The sequence below is a fragment of the Cherax quadricarinatus genome, chromosome 1 (assembly GCF_038502225.1).
Source record: "Cherax quadricarinatus isolate ZL_2023a chromosome 1, ASM3850222v1, whole genome shotgun sequence".
Lineage (NCBI taxonomy): Eukaryota > Metazoa > Arthropoda > Malacostraca > Decapoda > Parastacidae > Cherax > Cherax quadricarinatus.
Window position 1 is genome coordinate 91,509,258 of NC_091292.1, and position 18,336 is coordinate 91,527,593.

The 18,336-nt window shown below is 44.7% G+C and overlaps 1 protein-coding gene across 3 annotated transcripts in view; it reads left to right on the forward strand.

The window, feature by feature from the left end:
- The window catches only part of LOC128686058 (SRRM2 protein homolog rsr-2), a 350,784-nt gene that overhangs the window by 164,104 nt on the left and 168,344 nt on the right, over positions 1–18,336 (forward strand). For all 3 annotated transcript variants that reach the window (XM_070083996.1, XM_070084003.1, XM_070084014.1), the window contains one exon: positions 16,967–17,083. In XM_070083996.1, the coding sequence (XP_069940097.1) occupies positions 16,967–17,083 (117 nt within the window). The remainder of the gene's footprint in view (positions 1–16,966; positions 17,084–18,336) is intronic.

Sequence of the window (18,336 nt, forward strand, 5' to 3'; positions counted from 1 at the left end):
GTGGTGGTGGTGGTGGTAGTGACTGGTGGTGGTGGCGGTAGTGACTGATGGTGGTGGTGGTGGTAGTGACTGGTGGTGGTGGTGGTAGTGACTGATGGTGGTGGCGGTGGTAGTGACTGGTGGTGGTGGTGGTAGTGACTGGTGGTAGTGGTGGTAGTGACTGGTGGTGGTGGTGGTAGTGACTGGTGGTGGTGGTGGTAGTGACTGATGGTGGTGGTGGTAGTGACTGGTGGTGGTGGTGGTGGTGGTAGTGACTGGTGGTGGTGGTAGTGACTGGTGGTGGTAGTGACTGATGGTGGTGGTGGTGGTAGTGACTGGTGGTGGTGGTGGTAGTGACTGATGGTGGTGGTGGTGGTAGTGACTGGTGGTGGTGGTGGTAGTGACTGGTGGTGGTGGTGGTAGTGACTGATGGTGGTGGTGGTAGTGACTGGTGGTGGTGGTGGTAGTGACTGGTGGTGGTGGTAGTGACTGGTGGTGGTGGTAGTGACTGGTGGTGGTGGTGGTAGTGACTGGTGGTGGTGGTAGTGACTGGTGGTGGTGGTAGTGACTGGTGGTGGTGGTAGTGACTGGTGGTGGTGGTAGTGACTGGTGGTGGTGGTAGTGACTGGTGGTGGTGGTAGTGACTGGTGGTGGTGGTGGTAGTGACTGATGGTGGTGGTGGTAGTGACTGGTGGTGGTGGTGGTGGTAGTGACTGGTGGTGGTGGCGGTAGTGACTGGTGGTGGTGGTAGTGTCTGGTGGTGGTGGTAGTGACTGGTGGTGGTGGTAGTGACTGGTGGTGGTGGTGGTAGTGACTGGTGGTGGTGGTAGTGACTGGTGGTGGTGGTGGTGGTAGTGACTGGTGGTGGTGGCGGTAGTGACTGGTGGTGGTGGTGGTAGTGACTGGTGGTGGTGGTGGTAGTGACTGGTGGTGGTGGTGGTAGTGACTGGTGGTGGTAGTGACTGGTGGTGGTGGCGGTAGTGACTGGTGGTGGTGGTGGTAGTGACTGGTGGTGGTGGCGGTAGTGACTGGTGGTGGTGGCGGTAGTGACTGGTGGTGGTGGCAGTGACTGGTGGTGGTGGTGGTAGTGACTGGTGGTGGTGGTGGTAGTGACTGGTGGTGGTGGCGGTAGTGACTGGTGGTGGTGGTGGCAGTGACTGGTGGTGGTGGTGGCAGTGACTGGTGGTGGTAGTGACTGGTGGTGGTGGTAGTGACTGGTGGTGGTGGTGGTGGTATTGGTAGTGACTGGTGGTGGTGGTAGTGACTGGTGGTGGTGGTAGTGACTGGTGGTGGTGGTGGTAGTGACTGGTGGTGGTGGCGGTAGTGACTGGTGGTGGTGGTAGTGTCTGGTGGTGGTGGTAGTGACTGGTGGTGGTGGTGGTGGTAGTGACTGGTGGTGGTGGTGGTAGTGACTGGTGGTGGTGGTAGTGACTGGTGGTGGTGGTGGTGGTAGTGACTGGTGGTGGTGGCGGTAGTGACTGGTGGTGGTGGTGGTAGTGACTGGTGGTGGTGGTGGTAGTGACTGGTGGTGGTGGTGGTAGTGACTGGTGGTGGTAGTGACTGGTGGTGGTGGTGGTAGTGACTGGTGGTGGTGGTGGTAGTGACTGGCGGTGGTGGCGGTAGTGACTGGTGGTGGTGGCGGCAGTGACTGGTGGTGGTGGTGGTAGTGACTGGTGGTGGTGGTGGTAGTGACTGGTGGTGGTGGCGGTAGTGACTGGTGGTGGTGGTATTGGTAGTGACTGGTGGTGGTAGTGACTGGTGGTGGTGGTAGTGACTGGTGGTGGTGGTGGTAGTGACTGGTGGTGGTGGTATTGGTAGTGACTGGTGGTGGTGGTAGTGACTGGTGGTGGTGGTAGTGACTGGTGGTGGTGGTGGTAGTGACTGGTGGTGGTGGTGGTGGTATTGGTAGTGACTGGTGGTGGCGGTAGTGACTGGTGGTGGTGGCGGTAGTGACTGGTGGTGGTGGCGGTAGTGACTGGTGGTGGTGGTGGCAGTGACTGGTGGTGGTAGTGACTGGTGGTGGTGGTGGTAGTGACTGGTGGTGGTGGTAGTGACTGGTGGTGGTAGTGACTGGTGGTGGTGGCGGTAGTGACTGGTGGTGGTGGTGGCAGTGACTGGTGGTGGTAGTGACTGGTGGTGGTGGTGGTAGTGACTGGTGGTGGTGGTAGTGACTGGTGGTGGTGGTGGTAGTGACTGGTGGTGGTGGTGGTAGTGACTGGTGGTGGTGGTGGTAGTGACTGGTGGTGGTGGTAGTGACTGGTGGTGGTGGTGGTGGTGGTATTGGTAGTGACTGGTGGCGGTACAGTTTGGTAAGTGCGACGTGGTGACTGACAATGTCTGCATTTGATGGGTTTCACAGAGTGGGGAAGGTGTGGTGGTGCTGCTGCTGCTGGTGACAGATGTGGTGGTGGTGGCGGCAGTGCTGGTGGTGGTGACAGTGTCGGCGGCGGTGTTGGTAGACTGGTAGTGACGGTGGTGGTGGTGCTGCTGGTGGCAGATGTGGTGGCAGTGCTGGTGGTGGTGACAGTGGCGGCGGCGGTGGTGGTAGTGACGGTGGTGGTGGTGCTGCTGGTGGCAGATGTAGTGGTGGTGGCAGTGCTGGTGGTGATGACAGTGGCGGCGGCGGTGGTGGTAGTGACGGTGGTGCTGCTCGTGGCAGATGTAGTGGTGGTGGTGGCAGTGCTGGTGGTGGTGACAGTGGCGGCAGCGGTGGTGGTAATGGTGGTGGTGGTGCTGCTGGTGGCAGATGTGGTGGTGGCGGGGGCAGTGGCGGTGGTGACAGTGGTGGTGGTGGTAGTAGTACTGGTAGTGGTTGTGCTTTGTAACAACTCTGAGTTAATATTAGGAATGTGTCAAAATATCGGTATCAAGTAATTTTGATGGTACTGTTATGTGTATCGGCCTAAAAGTGATTATCTGCTAATTTTGGTGGTATGAGTACCAGTATCAGTGGGTTTTGGGTTAATTTTGATGTTATCGGTATCTGGAGTATACTTGGAGAAGGTTTCTGGGGTCATCGCCCCTGCGGCCCGGTCTGAGACCAGGCCTCGTGGTGGATCAGGGTCTGATCAACCAGCCAGTTACTGCTGGGCGCACATAAGCCAACATACGAACCACAGCCCGGCCTAAAATTTAGTATATTGGTATCAACATTTAGGTTTTATTTCATTCCTGTTCGTATATTTATAAATCATCATGGCCGCTACATTATCATTCACATGATCACTTTTACAACCATATCTGCCTCAAGCGAATTAAGTTTTATTATATTAAATTTTATTAAGTTAGTTAATTAAAAATTTCAGCAACAGCAACTTCGTCATCGTTGTTAGCTTACCATAACCTCTTTGTAAATCTGCTACATACACTGTTGACTTTAATAAAGGCCTTTCTATTGTTATCCTTGATCGCCAGGATTACCCTTCGCTCCTCTTGTCTTCAACCTGTTTAATATAATAAAGAAGACCTTCACGCAGAAACTAAGAGCTCTCTCTCAAATCTCAGCATCACCCAGACTTCAATTTTGTCAAGAGTTTTTGTCTTATTTGTTATGAGACATGTTTGCCATAATAGATGATAGACACAAGTGATAACTGGAAAATTATTTTAAGACGTTTTGCCTAATGTATAAACATTTTGTGTTAAAGTTAACAATTACTGCTTGTGACTGTATCAGCCACAGAGACAAGCGTGCCTCACAACACTTACAACGACAACATTTAACAAGATCAGTATTCCCATGCTATCTGCCATGCTTGCCTCTGCTTCCAAAGCAGTTCCTGTTGTAAGAAAATTATCTCACGGTTTTAATCCGAAAATTGTAATTGTAATTACTAATCTAGGGGCTTGGCAAAACAGAGTTGAATTACGAACCTATCTTTACTGCCTAAAGTCATTATACAAATATATTTACAGTGTGCACGGAAATAGTAGGCACAGTACACAGCATAAGTAAAATAATACTTATATAATGAACACTTGTCAATACTCAATAGTAATCCACATGGGGACACAAACAAAGCAGGTTGGTTGATCTGTATATTTCAGTCACATTCTGAGATCCTCAACATTTACAGCTCAGTCAACCTCTTGTGTTTCTGAGGATTATTATTGAGCAAAATATTACTTGATTACAACGCTATGTCCGGGGGATGAATAAGACGATAAGACGTTTTTCCAACAAGTGGTTTTTTTTTTTTAGTCTATTCAAAGAAATACCGCAAACAATGGGAGAAGTGGAGAGGTAGTTTTGAGGTGTTCAGTCCCCCAGCTTTGATAGAAGTTCAGTCCCTTAGCCTTGATAGTAGTTCAGTGCCTCAGCCTTGATAAAACTTCAGTCCCTTAGCCTTGATAGTAGTTCAATCCCTAAGCCTTGATATAAGCTCAATCCCTTAGCCTTGATAGTAGTTCAATCCCTCAGCCTTGATAGCAGCTCAGTCCCTTAGCCTTGATAGAAGCTCAGTCCCTTAGCCTTGATAGTAGTTCAGTGCCTCAGCCTTGATAGTAGTTCAGTGCCTCAGCCTTGATAGTAGTTCAGTGCCTCAGCCTTGATAGTAGTTCGGTGCCTCAGCCTTGATAGTAGTTCAATCCCTCAGCCTTGATAGAAGCTCAGTCCCTTAGCCTTGATAGAAGCTCAGTCCCTTAGCCTTGATAGTAGTTCAGTGCCTCAGTCTTGATAGTAATTCAGTGCCTCAGCCTTGATAGTAGTTCAATCCCTCAGCCTTGATAGAAGCTCAGTCCCTTAGCCTTGATATAAGCTCAGTCTCTTAGCCTTGATAGTAGTTCAGTGCCTCAGTCTTGATAATAGTTCAGTGCCTCAGCCTTGATAGTAGTTCAGTGCCTCAGCCTTGATAGTAGTTCAATCCCTCAGCCTTGATAGAAGCTCAGTCCCTTAGCCTTGATAGAAGCTCAGTCCCTTAGCCTTGATAGTAGTTCAGTGCCTCAGTCTTGATAATCGTTCAGTGCCTCAGCCTTGATAGTAGTTCAGTGCCTCAGCCTTGATAGTAGTTCAGTGCCTCAGCCTTGATAGTTCAGTGCCTCAGCCTTGATAGTAGTTCAGTGCCTCAGCCTTGATAGTAGTTCAGTGCCTCAGCCTTGATAGTTCAGTGCCTCAGCCTTGATAGTAGTTCAGTGCCTCAGCCTTGATAGTAGTTCAGTGCCTCAGCCTTGATAGTAGTTCGGTGCCTCAGCCTTGATAGTAGTTCAATCCGTCAGCCTTGATAGAAGCTCAGTCCCTTAGCCTTGATAGAAGCTCAGTCCCTTAGCCTTGATAGTAGTTCAGTGCCTCAGTCTTGATAGTAATTCAGTGCCTCAGCCTTGATAGTAGTTCAATCCCTCAGCCTTGATAGAAGCTCAGTCCCTTAGCCTTGATATAAGCTCAGTCTCTTAGCCTTGATAGTAGTTCAGTGCCTCAGTCTTGATAATAGTTCAGTGCCTCAGCCTTGATAGTAGTTCAGTGCCTCAGCCTTGATAGTAGTTCAGTGCCTCAGCCTTGATAGTTCAGTGCCTCAGCCTTGATAGTAGCTCAGTGCCTCAGCCTTGATAGTTCAGTGCCTCAGCCTTGATAGTAGTTCGGTGCCTCAACCTTGATAGTTCACTGCCTCAGCCTTGATAGTAGTTCAGTGCCCCAGCCTTGATAGTAGTTCAGTGCCTCAGCCTTGATAGTTCAGTGCCTCAGCCTTGATAGTAGTTCGGTGCCTCAGCCTTGATAGTAGTTCAATCCCTCAGCCTTGATAGAAGCTCAGTCCCTTAGCCTTGATAGAAGCTCAGTCCCTTAGCCTTGATAGTAGTTCAGTGCCTCAGTCTTGATAGTAATTCAGTGCCTCAGCCTTGATAGTAGTTCAATCCCTCAGCCGTGATAGAAGCTCAGTCCCTTAGCCTTGATATAAGCTCAGTCTCTTAGCCTTGATAGTAGTTCAGTGCCTCAGTCTTGATAATAGTTCAGTGCCTCAGCCTTGATAGTAGTTCAGTGCCTCAGCCTTGATAGTAGTTCAGTGCCTCAGCCTTGATAGTTCAGTGCCTCAGCCTTGATAGTAGTTCAGTGCCTCAGCCTTGATAGTAGTTCAGTGCCTCAGCCTCGATAGTAGTTCAGTGCCTCAGCCTTGATAGTTCAGTGCCTCAGCCTTGATAGTAGTTCGGTGCCTCAGCCTTGATAGTAGTTCAATCCCTCAGCCTTGATAGAAGCTCAGTCCCTTAGCCTTGATAGAAGCTCAGTCCCTTAGCCTTGATAGTAGTTCAGTGCCTCAGTCTTGATAGTAATTCAGTGCCTCAGCCTTGATAGTAGTTCAATCCCTCAGCCTTGATAGAAGCTCAGTCCCTTAGCCTTGATATAAGCTCAGTCTCTTAGCCTTGATAGTAGTTCAGTGCCTCAGTCTTGATAATAGTTCAGTGCCTCAGCCTTGATAGTAGTTCAGTGCCTCAGCCTTGATAGCAGTTCAGTGCCTCAGCCTTGATAGTTCAGTGCCTCAGCCTTGATAGTTCAGTGCCTCAGCCTTGATAGTAGTTCAGTGCCTCAGCCTTGATAGTTCAGTGCCTCAGCCTCGATAGTAGTTCAATGCCTAAGCCTTGATAGTAGTTCAGTGCCTCAGCCTTGATAGTAGTTCAGTCCCTTAGCCTTGATAGAAGCTCAGTCCCTCAGCCTTGATAGAAGCTCAGTCCCTTAGCCTTGATAGAAGCTTAGTCCCTTAGCCTTGATAGTAGTTCAGTGCCTCAGTCTTGATAGTAATTCAGTGCCTCAGCCTTGATAGTAGTTCAATCCCTCAGCCTTGATAGAAGCTCAGTCCCTTAGCCTTGATATAAGCTCAGTCTCTTAGCCTTGATAGTAGTTCAGTGCCTCAGTCTTGATAATAGTTCAGTGCCTCAGCCTTGATAGTAGTTCAGTGCCTCAGCCTTGATAGTAGTTCAGTGCCTCAGCCTTGATAGTTCAGTGCCTCAGCCTTGATAGTAGTTCAGTGCCTCAGCCTTGATAGTTCAGTGCCTCAGCCTTGATAGTAGTTCGGTGCCTCAACCTTGATAGTTCACTGCCTCAGCCTTGATAGTAGTTCAGTGCCCCAGCCTTGATAGTAGTTCAGCGCCTCAGCCTTGATAGTAGTTCAGTGCCTCAGCCTTGATAGTAGTTCAGTGCCTCAGCCTTGATAGTAGTTCAGTGCCTCAGCCTTGATAGTAGTTCAGTGTCTCAGCCTTGATAGTAGTTCATTGCCTCATCCTTGATAGTTCAGTGCCTCAGCCTTGATAGTAGTTCAGTGCCTCAGCCTTGATAGTTCAGTGCCTCAGCCTTGATAGTTCAGTGCCTCAGCCTTGATAGTAATTCAGTGCCTCAGCCTTGATAGTTCAGTGCCTCAGCCTTGATAGTAGTTCAGTGCCTCAGCCTTGATAGTAGTTCGGTGCCTCAGCCTTGATCAGTGCCTCAGCCTTGATAGTAGTTCAGTGCCTCAGCCTTGATAGTTCAGTGCCTCAGCCTTGATAGTTCATTGCCTCAGCCTTGATAGTTCAGTGCCTCAGCCTTGATAGTTCAGTGCCTCAGCCTTGATAGTAGTTCAGTGCCTCAGCCTTGATAGTTCAGTGCCTCAGCCTTGATAGTTCAGTGCCTCAGCCTTGATAGTAGCTCAGTGCCTCAGCCTTGATAGCAGTTCAGTGCCTCAGCCTTGATAGCAGTTCAGTGCCTCAGCCTTGATAGTTCAGTGCCTCAGCCTTGATAGTAATTCATTGCCTCAGCCTTGATAGTAGTTCAGTGCTTCAGCCTTGATAGCAGTTCAGTGCCTCAGCCTTGATAGTTCAATGCCTCAGCCTTGATAGTAATTCAGTGCCTCAGCCTTGATAGTAGTTCAGTGCCTCAGTCTTGATAGCAGTTCAGTGCCTCAGCCTTCATAGCAGTTCAGTGCCTCAGCCTTGATAGCAGTTCAGTGCCTCAGCCTTGATAGTTCAGTGCCTCAGCATTGATAGCAGTTCAGTGCCTCAGTCTTGATAGCAGTTCAGTGCCTCAGCCTTGATAGTTCAGTGCTTCAGCCTTGATAGCAGTTCAGTGTCTCAGCCTTGATTGCAGTTCAGTGCCTCAACCTTGATAGCAGTTCAGTGCCTCAGCCTTGATAGTTCAGTGCCTCAGCCTTGATTGCAGTTCAGTGCCTCAACCTTGATAGTTCAGTGCCTCAGCCTTGATAGTTCAGTGCCTCAGCATTGATAGCAGTTCAGTGCCTCAGCCTTGATAGTTCAGTGCCTCAGCCTTGATAGTTCAGTGCCTCAGCCTTGATAGCAGTTCAGTGCCTCAGCCTTGATAGTTCAGTGCCTCAGCCTTGATAGCTCAGTGCCTCAGCATTGATAGCAGTTCAGTGACTCAGCCTTGATAGTTCAGTGCCTCAGCCTTGATAGTTCAGTGCCTCAGCCTTGATAGCTCAGTGCCTCAGCCTTGATAGTTCAGTGCCTCAGTCTTGATAGTTCAGTGCCTCAGCCTTGATAGTTCAGTGCTTCAGCATTGATAGCAGCTCAGTGCCTCAGCCTTGATAGTTCAGTGCCTCAGCCTTGATAGCAGTTCAGTGCCTCAGCCTTGATAGTTCAGTGCCTCAGCCTTGATAGTTCAGTGCCTCAGCCTTGACAGTTCAGTGCCTCAGCCTTGATAGTTCAGTGCCTCAGCCTTGACAGTTCAGTGCCTCAGCCTTGATAGTTAAGTGCCTCAGCCTTGACAGTTCAGTGCCTCAGCCTTGACAGTTCAGTGCCTCAGCCTTGACAGTTCAGTGCCTCAGCCTTGATAGTTCAGTGCCTCAGCCTTGACAGTTCAGTGCCTCAGCCTTGATAGTTCAGTGCCTCAGCCTTGACAGTTCAGTGCCTCAGCCTTGATAGTTCAGTGCCTCAGCCTTGACAGTTCAGTGCCTCAGCCTTGATAGTTCAGTGCCTCAGCCTTGATAGTTCAGTGCCTCAGCCTTGACAGTTCAGTGCCTCAGCCTTGATAGTTCAGTGCCTCAGCCTTGACAGTTCAGTGCCTCAGCCTTGACAGTTCAGTGCCTCAGCCTTGATAGTTCAGTGCCTCAGCCTTGACAGTTCAGTGCCTCAGCCTTGATAGTTAAGTGCCTCAGCCTTGACAGTTCAGTGCCTCAGCCTTGACAGTTCAGTGCCTCAGCCTTGACAGTTCAGTGCCTCAGCCTTGATAGTTCAGTGCCTCAGCCTTGATAGTTCACTGCCTCAGCCTTGATAGTTCAGTGCCTCAGCCTTGACAGTTCAGTGCCTCAGCCTTGATAGTTCAGTGCCTCAGCCTTGACAGTTCAGTGCCTCAGCCTTGATAGTTCAGTGCCTCAGCCTTGATAGTTCAGTGCCTCAGCCTTGACAGTTCAGTGCCTCAGCCTTGACAGTTCAGTGCCTCAGCCTTGACAGTTCAGTGCCTCAGCCTTGACAGTTCAGTGCCTCAGCCTTGATAGTTCAGTGCCTCAGCCTTGACAGTTCAGTGCCTCAGCCTTGACAGTTCAGTGCCTCAGCCTTGATAGTTCAGTGCTTCAGCCTTGATAGTTCAGTGCCTCAGCCTTGACAGTTCAGTGCCTCAGCCTTGATAGTTCAGTGCCTCAGCCTTGACAGTTCAGTGCCTCAGCCTTGATAGTTCAGTGCCTCAGCCTTGACAGTTCAGTGCCTCAGCCTTGATAGTTCAGTGCCTCAGCCTTGATAGTTCAGTGCCTCAGCCTTGATAGCAGTTCAGTGCCTCAGCCTTGATAGTTCAGTGCCTCAGCCTTGACAGTTCAGTGCCTCAGCCTTGATAGTTCAGTGCCTCAGCCTTGATAGTTCAGTGCCTCAGCCTTGATAGCAGTTCAGTGCCTCAGCCTTGATAGTTCAGTGCCTCAGCCTTGACAGTTCAGTGCCTCAGCCTTGATAGTTCAGTGCCTCAGCCTTGATAGTTCAGTGCTTCAGCCTTGATAGCAGTTCAGTGCCTCAGCCTTGATAGTTCAGTGCCTCAGCCTTGATAGTTCAGTGCCTCAGCCTTGATAGCAGTTCAGTGCCTCAGCCTTGATAGTTCAGTGCCTCAGCCTTGACAGTTCAGTGCCTCAGCCTTGATAGTTCAGTGCCTCAGCCTTGATAGTTCAGTGCTTCAGCCTTGATAGCAGTTCAGTGCCTCAGCCTTGATAGTTCAGTGCCTCAGCCTTGATAGTTCAGTGCCTCAGCCTTGATAGTTCAGTGCCTCAGCCTTGATAGTTCAGTGCCTCAGCCTTGACAGTTCAGTGCCTCAGCCTTGATAGTTCAGTGCCTCAGCCTTGATAGTTCAGTGCTTCAGCCTTGATAGCAGTTCAGTGCCTCAGCCTTGATAGCAGTTCAGTGCCTCAGCCTTGATGAAGGTAAAGCACATTCACGAGGATGGAGAGATATATAGTATATTGGTGTAATAAAGTTGGTGGTTGGCGAAACATCTCATCATTACAGATACCAAAGTGTTAAGAATGTTTTATTTATCATGTTTTCGGCATTAAAGATCATTAATATAATGTATATGCCAAACATAAGTTAATCAAGGTTTAATAATAACTAATTTCAATACCGAATTAATCATACAAAATTTTACACAAAACTGTTGAATCATGCAAGTACTATAATGGTGTACAAGTCACTTGTGCACCACAAGTCAACACAATGCATGTTTGCAGATACCATCTACACATAGACATAATTTCATAAAATAATGAACAGAAACAGTGAGTCTAACGGAACAAAATATGTTCAGTTCTAGAATAGGCTAAGTCCACAAAACTGGTCAAATACTCAATGCTGAGATATTCAGAAACTGAGTCTCCACCAGACGGAATAAAAATAGTCTACTATAACGAACAAGTAAAGGCTAATAATACCCAGCCGGGTAGATCTGTATTCCAAGATATATAGTGTACTACACTTAAGCATATAGTGTGTCCTCACAGTACACTTGCATCAGAAGATGAAGTCCTCAGACCAGTACACAGCGGCTCTCTCCTAAAACAACAGTCAAGTTGGCAAGACTTGTTGCTGCGACTCTTCCTTACAAATTCTAAGTCGATTTCTCGCATGCGGTTTTTGTTGAATTCTTGTCTTACGTTATTTAGGTTTGGCTAGATTAGAATGTTGTCCGTTAATAAAAATTAACCAGTTAAAACATATTAAAAAAACGAAATATTACAAAGAGGCAGTAAAATTGTTTTAAACACGAAAGGAAAATCAGGACCCACTGTGCATACTCAGCAATGCACAGTCTGATAAATCCCTATTTAAGGATCAGTATAAAAGTCAACCATTCGACTGTCTTAGCAACATTACAACATTGACTAAGACGATAGGTTGAGAGCGGACACCTTTTTTTAGATTATGGTCTCACTTGACAAGGTGCAGAAAGCATAATGTGAATTATGTGCTGGTGAAATTGTACCTATTCGACACGACATATATATATGTCATACGGAATAGGTAAAACTGGTCAATTAGCAAGAACTCATTTAAAATTAATCCCTTTCTAAATTTTTCTCTTATACGTTTAAATATATATTTTTCATTTATGTTAATGTAAAAATTAATAATTTTGTACCAAAGAACCTTAGAAAACTTACCTAACCTTATTATAACAAGCGCAATTTAATTTAGCGTAATCTAACTAATATATTTGAGACAAGTTTACAGTATTTTAATAATAAACAAACACAATGAAATATACTTTTTTCGTTATGTTCAGAATGATTTTTGCAAAATTATTGCATATACAAATTTTAGCTTGCCGTATTCGGCAAGAAGATCGTTGCTATTTAAGCCAAAATCGAAAGTTTTACCTATTCTGCACACCGTATATATATATATATATATATATATATTTATATATATATATATATATATATATATATATATATATATATATTAACAAGTCGGCTGTCTCCTACCGAGGCAGGGGGACCCAAAAAGAAAGAAAATCCCCCCCCCCAAAATACTTTCATCATTCAACACTTTCACCTCACTCACACATAATCACTGTTTTTGCAGAGGTGCTCAGAACACAACAGTTTAGAAGTATATACGTATAAAAATACACAATATATCCTTCCAAACTGCTAATATCCCGAAACCCCTCCTTTAGAGTGCAGGCATTGTACGTCCCATTTCCAGGACTCAAGTCTGGCTATATAAAAATAACCGGTCCCTGAATCCCTTCACTAAATATTACCCTGCTCACACTCCAACAGATTGTCAGGTCCCAAATACCATTCGTCTCCATTCACTCCTATCGAACACGCTCATGCACGCTTGCTGGAAGTCAGAGCCCCTCGCCCACAAAACCTCCCTTACCCCTTCCTTCCAACTTTTTCGAGGACGACCCCTACCCCGCCTTCCTTTCCCTACAGATTTATACGCTCTCCATGTCATTCTACTTCGATCCATTCTCTCTAAATGACCAAACCACCTCAACAACCCCTCTTCTGCCCTCTGACTAATAGTTTTATTAACTCCACACCTCCTAATTTCCACACTCCGAATTTTCTGCATAATATTTACACCACACATTGCCCTTAGACAGGACATCTCCACTGCCTCCAACCGCCTCCTCGCTGCTGCATTTACCACCCAAGCTTCACATCCATATGAGAGTGTTGGTACTACTATACTTTCATACATTCCCTTCTTTGCCTCCATAGATAACGTTTTTTGACTCCACATATACCTCAATGCACCACTCACCTTTTTTCCCTCATCAATTCTATGATTAACCTCATCCTTCATAAATCCATCCGCCGACACGTCAACTCCCAAGTATCTGAAAACATTCACTTCTTCCATACTCCTCCTCCCCAATTTGATATCCAATTTTTCTTTATCTAAATCATTTGATACCCTCATCACCTTACTCTTTTCTATGTTCACTTTCAACTTTCTACCTTTACACTCCCAAACTCATCCATTAACCTTTGCAATTTTTCTTTAGAATCTCCCATAAGCACAGTATCATCAACAAAAAGTAACTGTGTCAATTCCCGTTTTGTATTTGATTCCCCATAATTTAATCCCACCCCTCTCCCGAACACCCTAGCATTTACTTCTTTTACAACCCCATCTATAAATATATTAAACAACTATGGTGACATTACACATCCCTGTCTAAGACCTATTTTTACCGGGAAGTAGTCTCCCTCTCTGCTACACACCCTAACCTGAGCCTCACTATCCTTATAAAAACTCTTTACTGCATTTAGTAACTTACCATCTATTCCGTTTACGTACTTGCAACATCTGCCACATTGCTCCCCTATCCTCTGTATCATATGCCTTTTCTAAATCCATAAATGCAATAAAAACTTCCCTACCTTTATATAAATACTGTTCACATATATGCTTCAGTGTAAACACTTGATCTACACATCCCCTACCCACTCTGAAACCTCCTTGCTCATCCGCAATTCTACATTGTCTTACCTCTAATTCTTTCAATTATAACCCTACTGTACACTTTTCCTGGTATACTCAGTAAACTTATTCCTCTATAATTTTTACAAAATCTTTTGTCCCCCTTCCCTTTATATAAAGGGACTATACATGCTCTCTGCCAATCCCTAGGTACCTTCCCCTCTTTCATACATTTATTAAACAAAAATACCAACCACTCTAACACTATATCCCCCCCTCCCCTGCTTTTAACACTTCTGTCATGATCCCGTCAGTTCCAGCTGCTTTACCCCCTTTCATTCTACATAATGCCTCACGTACCTCCCCCACACTCACATCCTGTTCTTCTTCACTCCTAAAAGATGGTATACCTCCCTGGCCAGTGCATGAAATTACCGCTTCCCTTTCTTCGTCGACATTTAAAAGTTCCTCAAAATATTCTCGCCATCTACCTAATACCTCCCTCTCCCCATCTACTAACTCCCCTACTCTGTTTTTAACTGACAAATCCATTCGTTCTCTATGCTTGCTTAACTTGTTTAACTCACTCCAATTTTTTTTCTTATTTTCATTAAAATTTCTTGACAGTGCCTCCCCCACTCTATCATCCACTCTCCTTTTACACTCTCTCACCACTCTCTTCACCTTTCTTTTACTCTCCATATACTCTACTCTTCTTATAACACTTCTGCTTTGTAAAAACCTCTCATAAGCTACCTTTTTCTCTTTATCACACCCTTTACTTCATCATTCCACCAATCACTCCTCTTCCCTCCTGCCCCCACCCTCCTATAACCACAAACTTCTGCCCTACATTCTAATACTGCATTTTTAAAACTATTCCAACCCTCTTCAACCCTCCCCACTACTCATCTTTGCACTAGCCCACCTTTCTGCCAATAGTCGCTTATATCTCACCCGAACTTCCTCCTCCCTTAGTTTATACACTTTCTCCTCCCTCTTGCTTGTTGTTGCCATTTTCCTCTTTTCCCATCTACCTCTTACTCTAACTGTAGCTACAACTAAATAATGATCCGATATATCAGTTGCCCCTCTATAACATGTACATCCTGGAGCCTACCCATCAACCTTTAATCCACCAATACATAATCTAACAAACTACTTTCATTACATGCTATATCATACCTTGTATATTTATTTATTCTCTTCTTCATAAAATATGTATTACTTGTTACCAAACCTCTTTCTACACGTAGCTCAATTAAAGGCTCCCCTTTTTCATTTACCCCTGGCACCCCAAATTTACCTACTACTACCTCCACAACATTTTTGCCCACTTTAACATTGAAATCCCCAACCACCATTACTCTCACACTTGGTTCAAAACTCCCCACGCATTCACTCAACATTTCCCAAAATCTCTCGCTCTCCTCTACACTTCTCTCTTCTCCACGTGCATATACGCATACTATAACCCACTTTTCACATCTAACCTTTATTTTACTCCACATTATCCTTGAATTAATACCTTTATAGTCCCTCTTTTCCTGCCATAACTTATCCTTCAACATTATTGCTCCTCTTTCTTTAGCTCTAACTCTATTAGAAACCCCTGACCTAATCCCATTTATTCCTCACGTCAGAAACTCTCCCAGCCCCTTCAGCTTTGTTTCACATAAAGCCAGGACATCCAGCTTCTTCTCATTCATAGCATCCACAATCATCTCTTTCTTATCATTTGCACAACATCCACGCACATTCAGACTTCCCTCTTTGACAGTTTTCTTCTTATTCTTTTTAGCAATTATTACAGGAAAAGGGGTTACTAGCCCATTGTTCCCGGCATTTTAGTTGACTTTTACAACACGCATGGCTTACGGAGGAAAGATTCTTATTCCACTTCCCCATGGATATAAAAGGAAAAGTAATAAGACCAAGAACTATTAAGATAAAATCAAAGAAAACTCAGATGAGCGTGTATAAATAAACATGTACATGTATGTGTAGTGTGACCTAAGTGTAAGTAGAAGTAGCAAGACGTACCTGTAATCTTGCATATATTTATTTTATTTTTATTAACACACTGGCCGATTCCCACCAAGGCAGGGTGGCCCGAAAAAGAAAAACTTTCACCATCATTCACTCCATCACTGTCTTGCCAGAAGGGTGCTTTACACTACAGTTTTTAAACTGCATATATATATATATATATATATATATATATATATATATATATATATATATATATATGTATATGTATATATATATATATATATATATATATATATATATATATATATATATATATATATATATATATATATTCTGGAAATTATTGTTTTATCTTGGCTATCCTAATTTCACAAACTGTGCCTCCTCTTACCATGAAAGGATTTTCTTTTCTCCTAAACTCGTGTGATGAGATAACACCGATACATTCCCATTTATGTTTCTAATTTATGAAATATCATTTTCACTCTTCTTCCCGTCGTTATTAAATTTGCGTTTCGTCAAACTAATTCATCTCTTCCCTTCCGCTTACCGTTATTTCTTTGGTTTAATTTATTTGGTGCTCTTCTCGCCCTCTTCAGAATTTTGGGGTAAGGGAAAATGAGAAGGCATGAGGGAGGGGGAGAGAGACCGAGAACGAGCCATCAAGTAAACTGGCTATAGTTAAGTAGCGTGTGCTCTTACGATTACCAAACATAGGATCAAGCCTCTCCTAGTTCTTGCTGTTATTGATTCATCTTTATTACGCTTTAGATCACGGGTTATTAACCTTACAATTACAACCCTCCTTCCCCCAGTGGATGGTCCAGTATGTTCCCATACCCTTTCACCAGACTCGAAATCATCATCATCATCACCAGTCCTGTTAGGTACCAGTATGACTTTCAAAAGATGTCAGTAGTTTGGTTTTGCTTTGCATATGGATATCTAGGACCAGAACAGCTGAAAGAAAAGCTTAAGGATTTTATCATATTTATAGAAAATCAGCAAGTTGTTCAGAGATGGAGTCCCGTACCTCCATTTTTTGGTTCCCATACCCCCAAGGGGTATGTATACCCTCGGTTAAGAACTCCTGCTTTAGGTGAAGTGTAATAATGATTATTATAACAGTAGCAGCTGATGAAGTCTACGGTGCGAGCGTGCCTGTCTTCACTTACTCGATACCAGGATTGGTGATGACTCCTGGTTTTGTGGGTGTGACTTACATACACACTGACGCTGTATGTGCAACATTGGAATGTTTTGTTTCAGTTCAGGTTCCTGAAGGTTATTTTGATCTTTTGTATTACTGATTCTACTGCATCATGCTGCCGCTCTCTTCCTTTTGATGTTCCCCTTCCGTTTAATGTTATTGCTGCTGCTTCTCGTCTTTTGCTCTTCCTTCAACTCCTGCTCTTCATGCTTTAAATCCAGAGAGATTTTATAGGGGCAGAGTTACAATCCGGACACTCTCTTTCTTTGCATTTATGGTTCACTCTGCCATACATCCTAACATTATATACCTTATACCTCTACAACTGTAAGCTGTATAGCCCTTGTGGCTTAGCGCTTCGTTTTTATTATAATAATCTACAACTGTAAGGCTGGACATACAGATATTTGAAACAGGTGTGCTTGGTTTGTAGGTCTGTAATGATGAGGTTTACCTGTGCAGGTTCGACGACAAGGAGGTGCAGGAGAAGGTAGAAGTGTTCCGCGCCATGCTGATGGAGCGGGAACAGGCCGCCCCTCGCACCAACCATATTCCCAGAGACCAGTTCGGCAGACCCAAGTAAGTATTACACTCTGACTCTCGTCTCTTACTCTTACACACACACACACACACACACACACACACACACACACACACACACACACACACACACACACACACACACACACACACACACACACACACACACACACACACACACACACACACACACACACACACACACACACACACACACATATATATATATATATATATATGTAGGGAGGTACCACCTCTAGAACTTCACTGGGGACCTTCATCCTCGGAGAAGACAATAAACGCGCGCGCGCGCGTGTGTATATATATATATATATATATATATATATATATATATATATATATATATATATATATATATATATATATATATATATATATATATATATTTATATACGTTTATTGTCTTCTTAGAGGATGAATGTCCCCAGTAAAGCAATAAACCTGTGTAGGTTATTAGTCTCGAGGAGTGACTGAGGCTCTATGCTCAGTACGCTAATAACGAGACTAAAACTTCTCTCACAGCGAGAGATGTTAATTGAGGATTAAAAACTTAGCAGTTAGTTTATTGTTAACTTAACATTAGGTCCTGGAAGGAGGTTGAGCAGAGAGCCGCGCCCACTGAACACCACCTGGCTTCAACAAAATGTGTACAAAAGTTGGTAACGTGGCGTCCAGAAACAAAACTAGAGAGAAAATTTTTACAGAAAATAAATTCTAGGTAACTTGACAGGTGTAGTTGTTAAATGAGAAGGAAATATTTGAGAGAAGTTGGTAAAGCACGTTGTCTTGAATATCAGATTTGTGCTTTTGTGAAGAGTTAAGGCTACTTGTATTTGTTTTGACTTCAAAGAGCAAGTGACGAAGCTCCCCATCACAAACACATCTGGAAACCACAAAGTGGAGGAGATTTATAAAAGTAAATTATTACAGTGTACGAGGTTTTCGGCGTAATATATAAATGGGAACAATAATAGGACATGATTCTCATGAAGTGGAGTTACAGTGAGGCGCTTCAAGGATCAGTACTAGCACCGCTAGTGCTTGTAAAATGTACCAGTTACTTTTCTAAGTAGCATTTTTATGAATAAGTTAACAGATGCGAAAATGCAGCCATAACGTTTTGGCCATGATTGCAGCCATAGTGTTTATAGCCATAATGTTTGGGCCATATTTGCAGCCATTATGTTTGCAGGTATAATGTTTGCAGCCATACTTGTTTTCGACAAACTTTAACCAAATATTTGTTGCTCTCACCACAGGTGTTACCACGG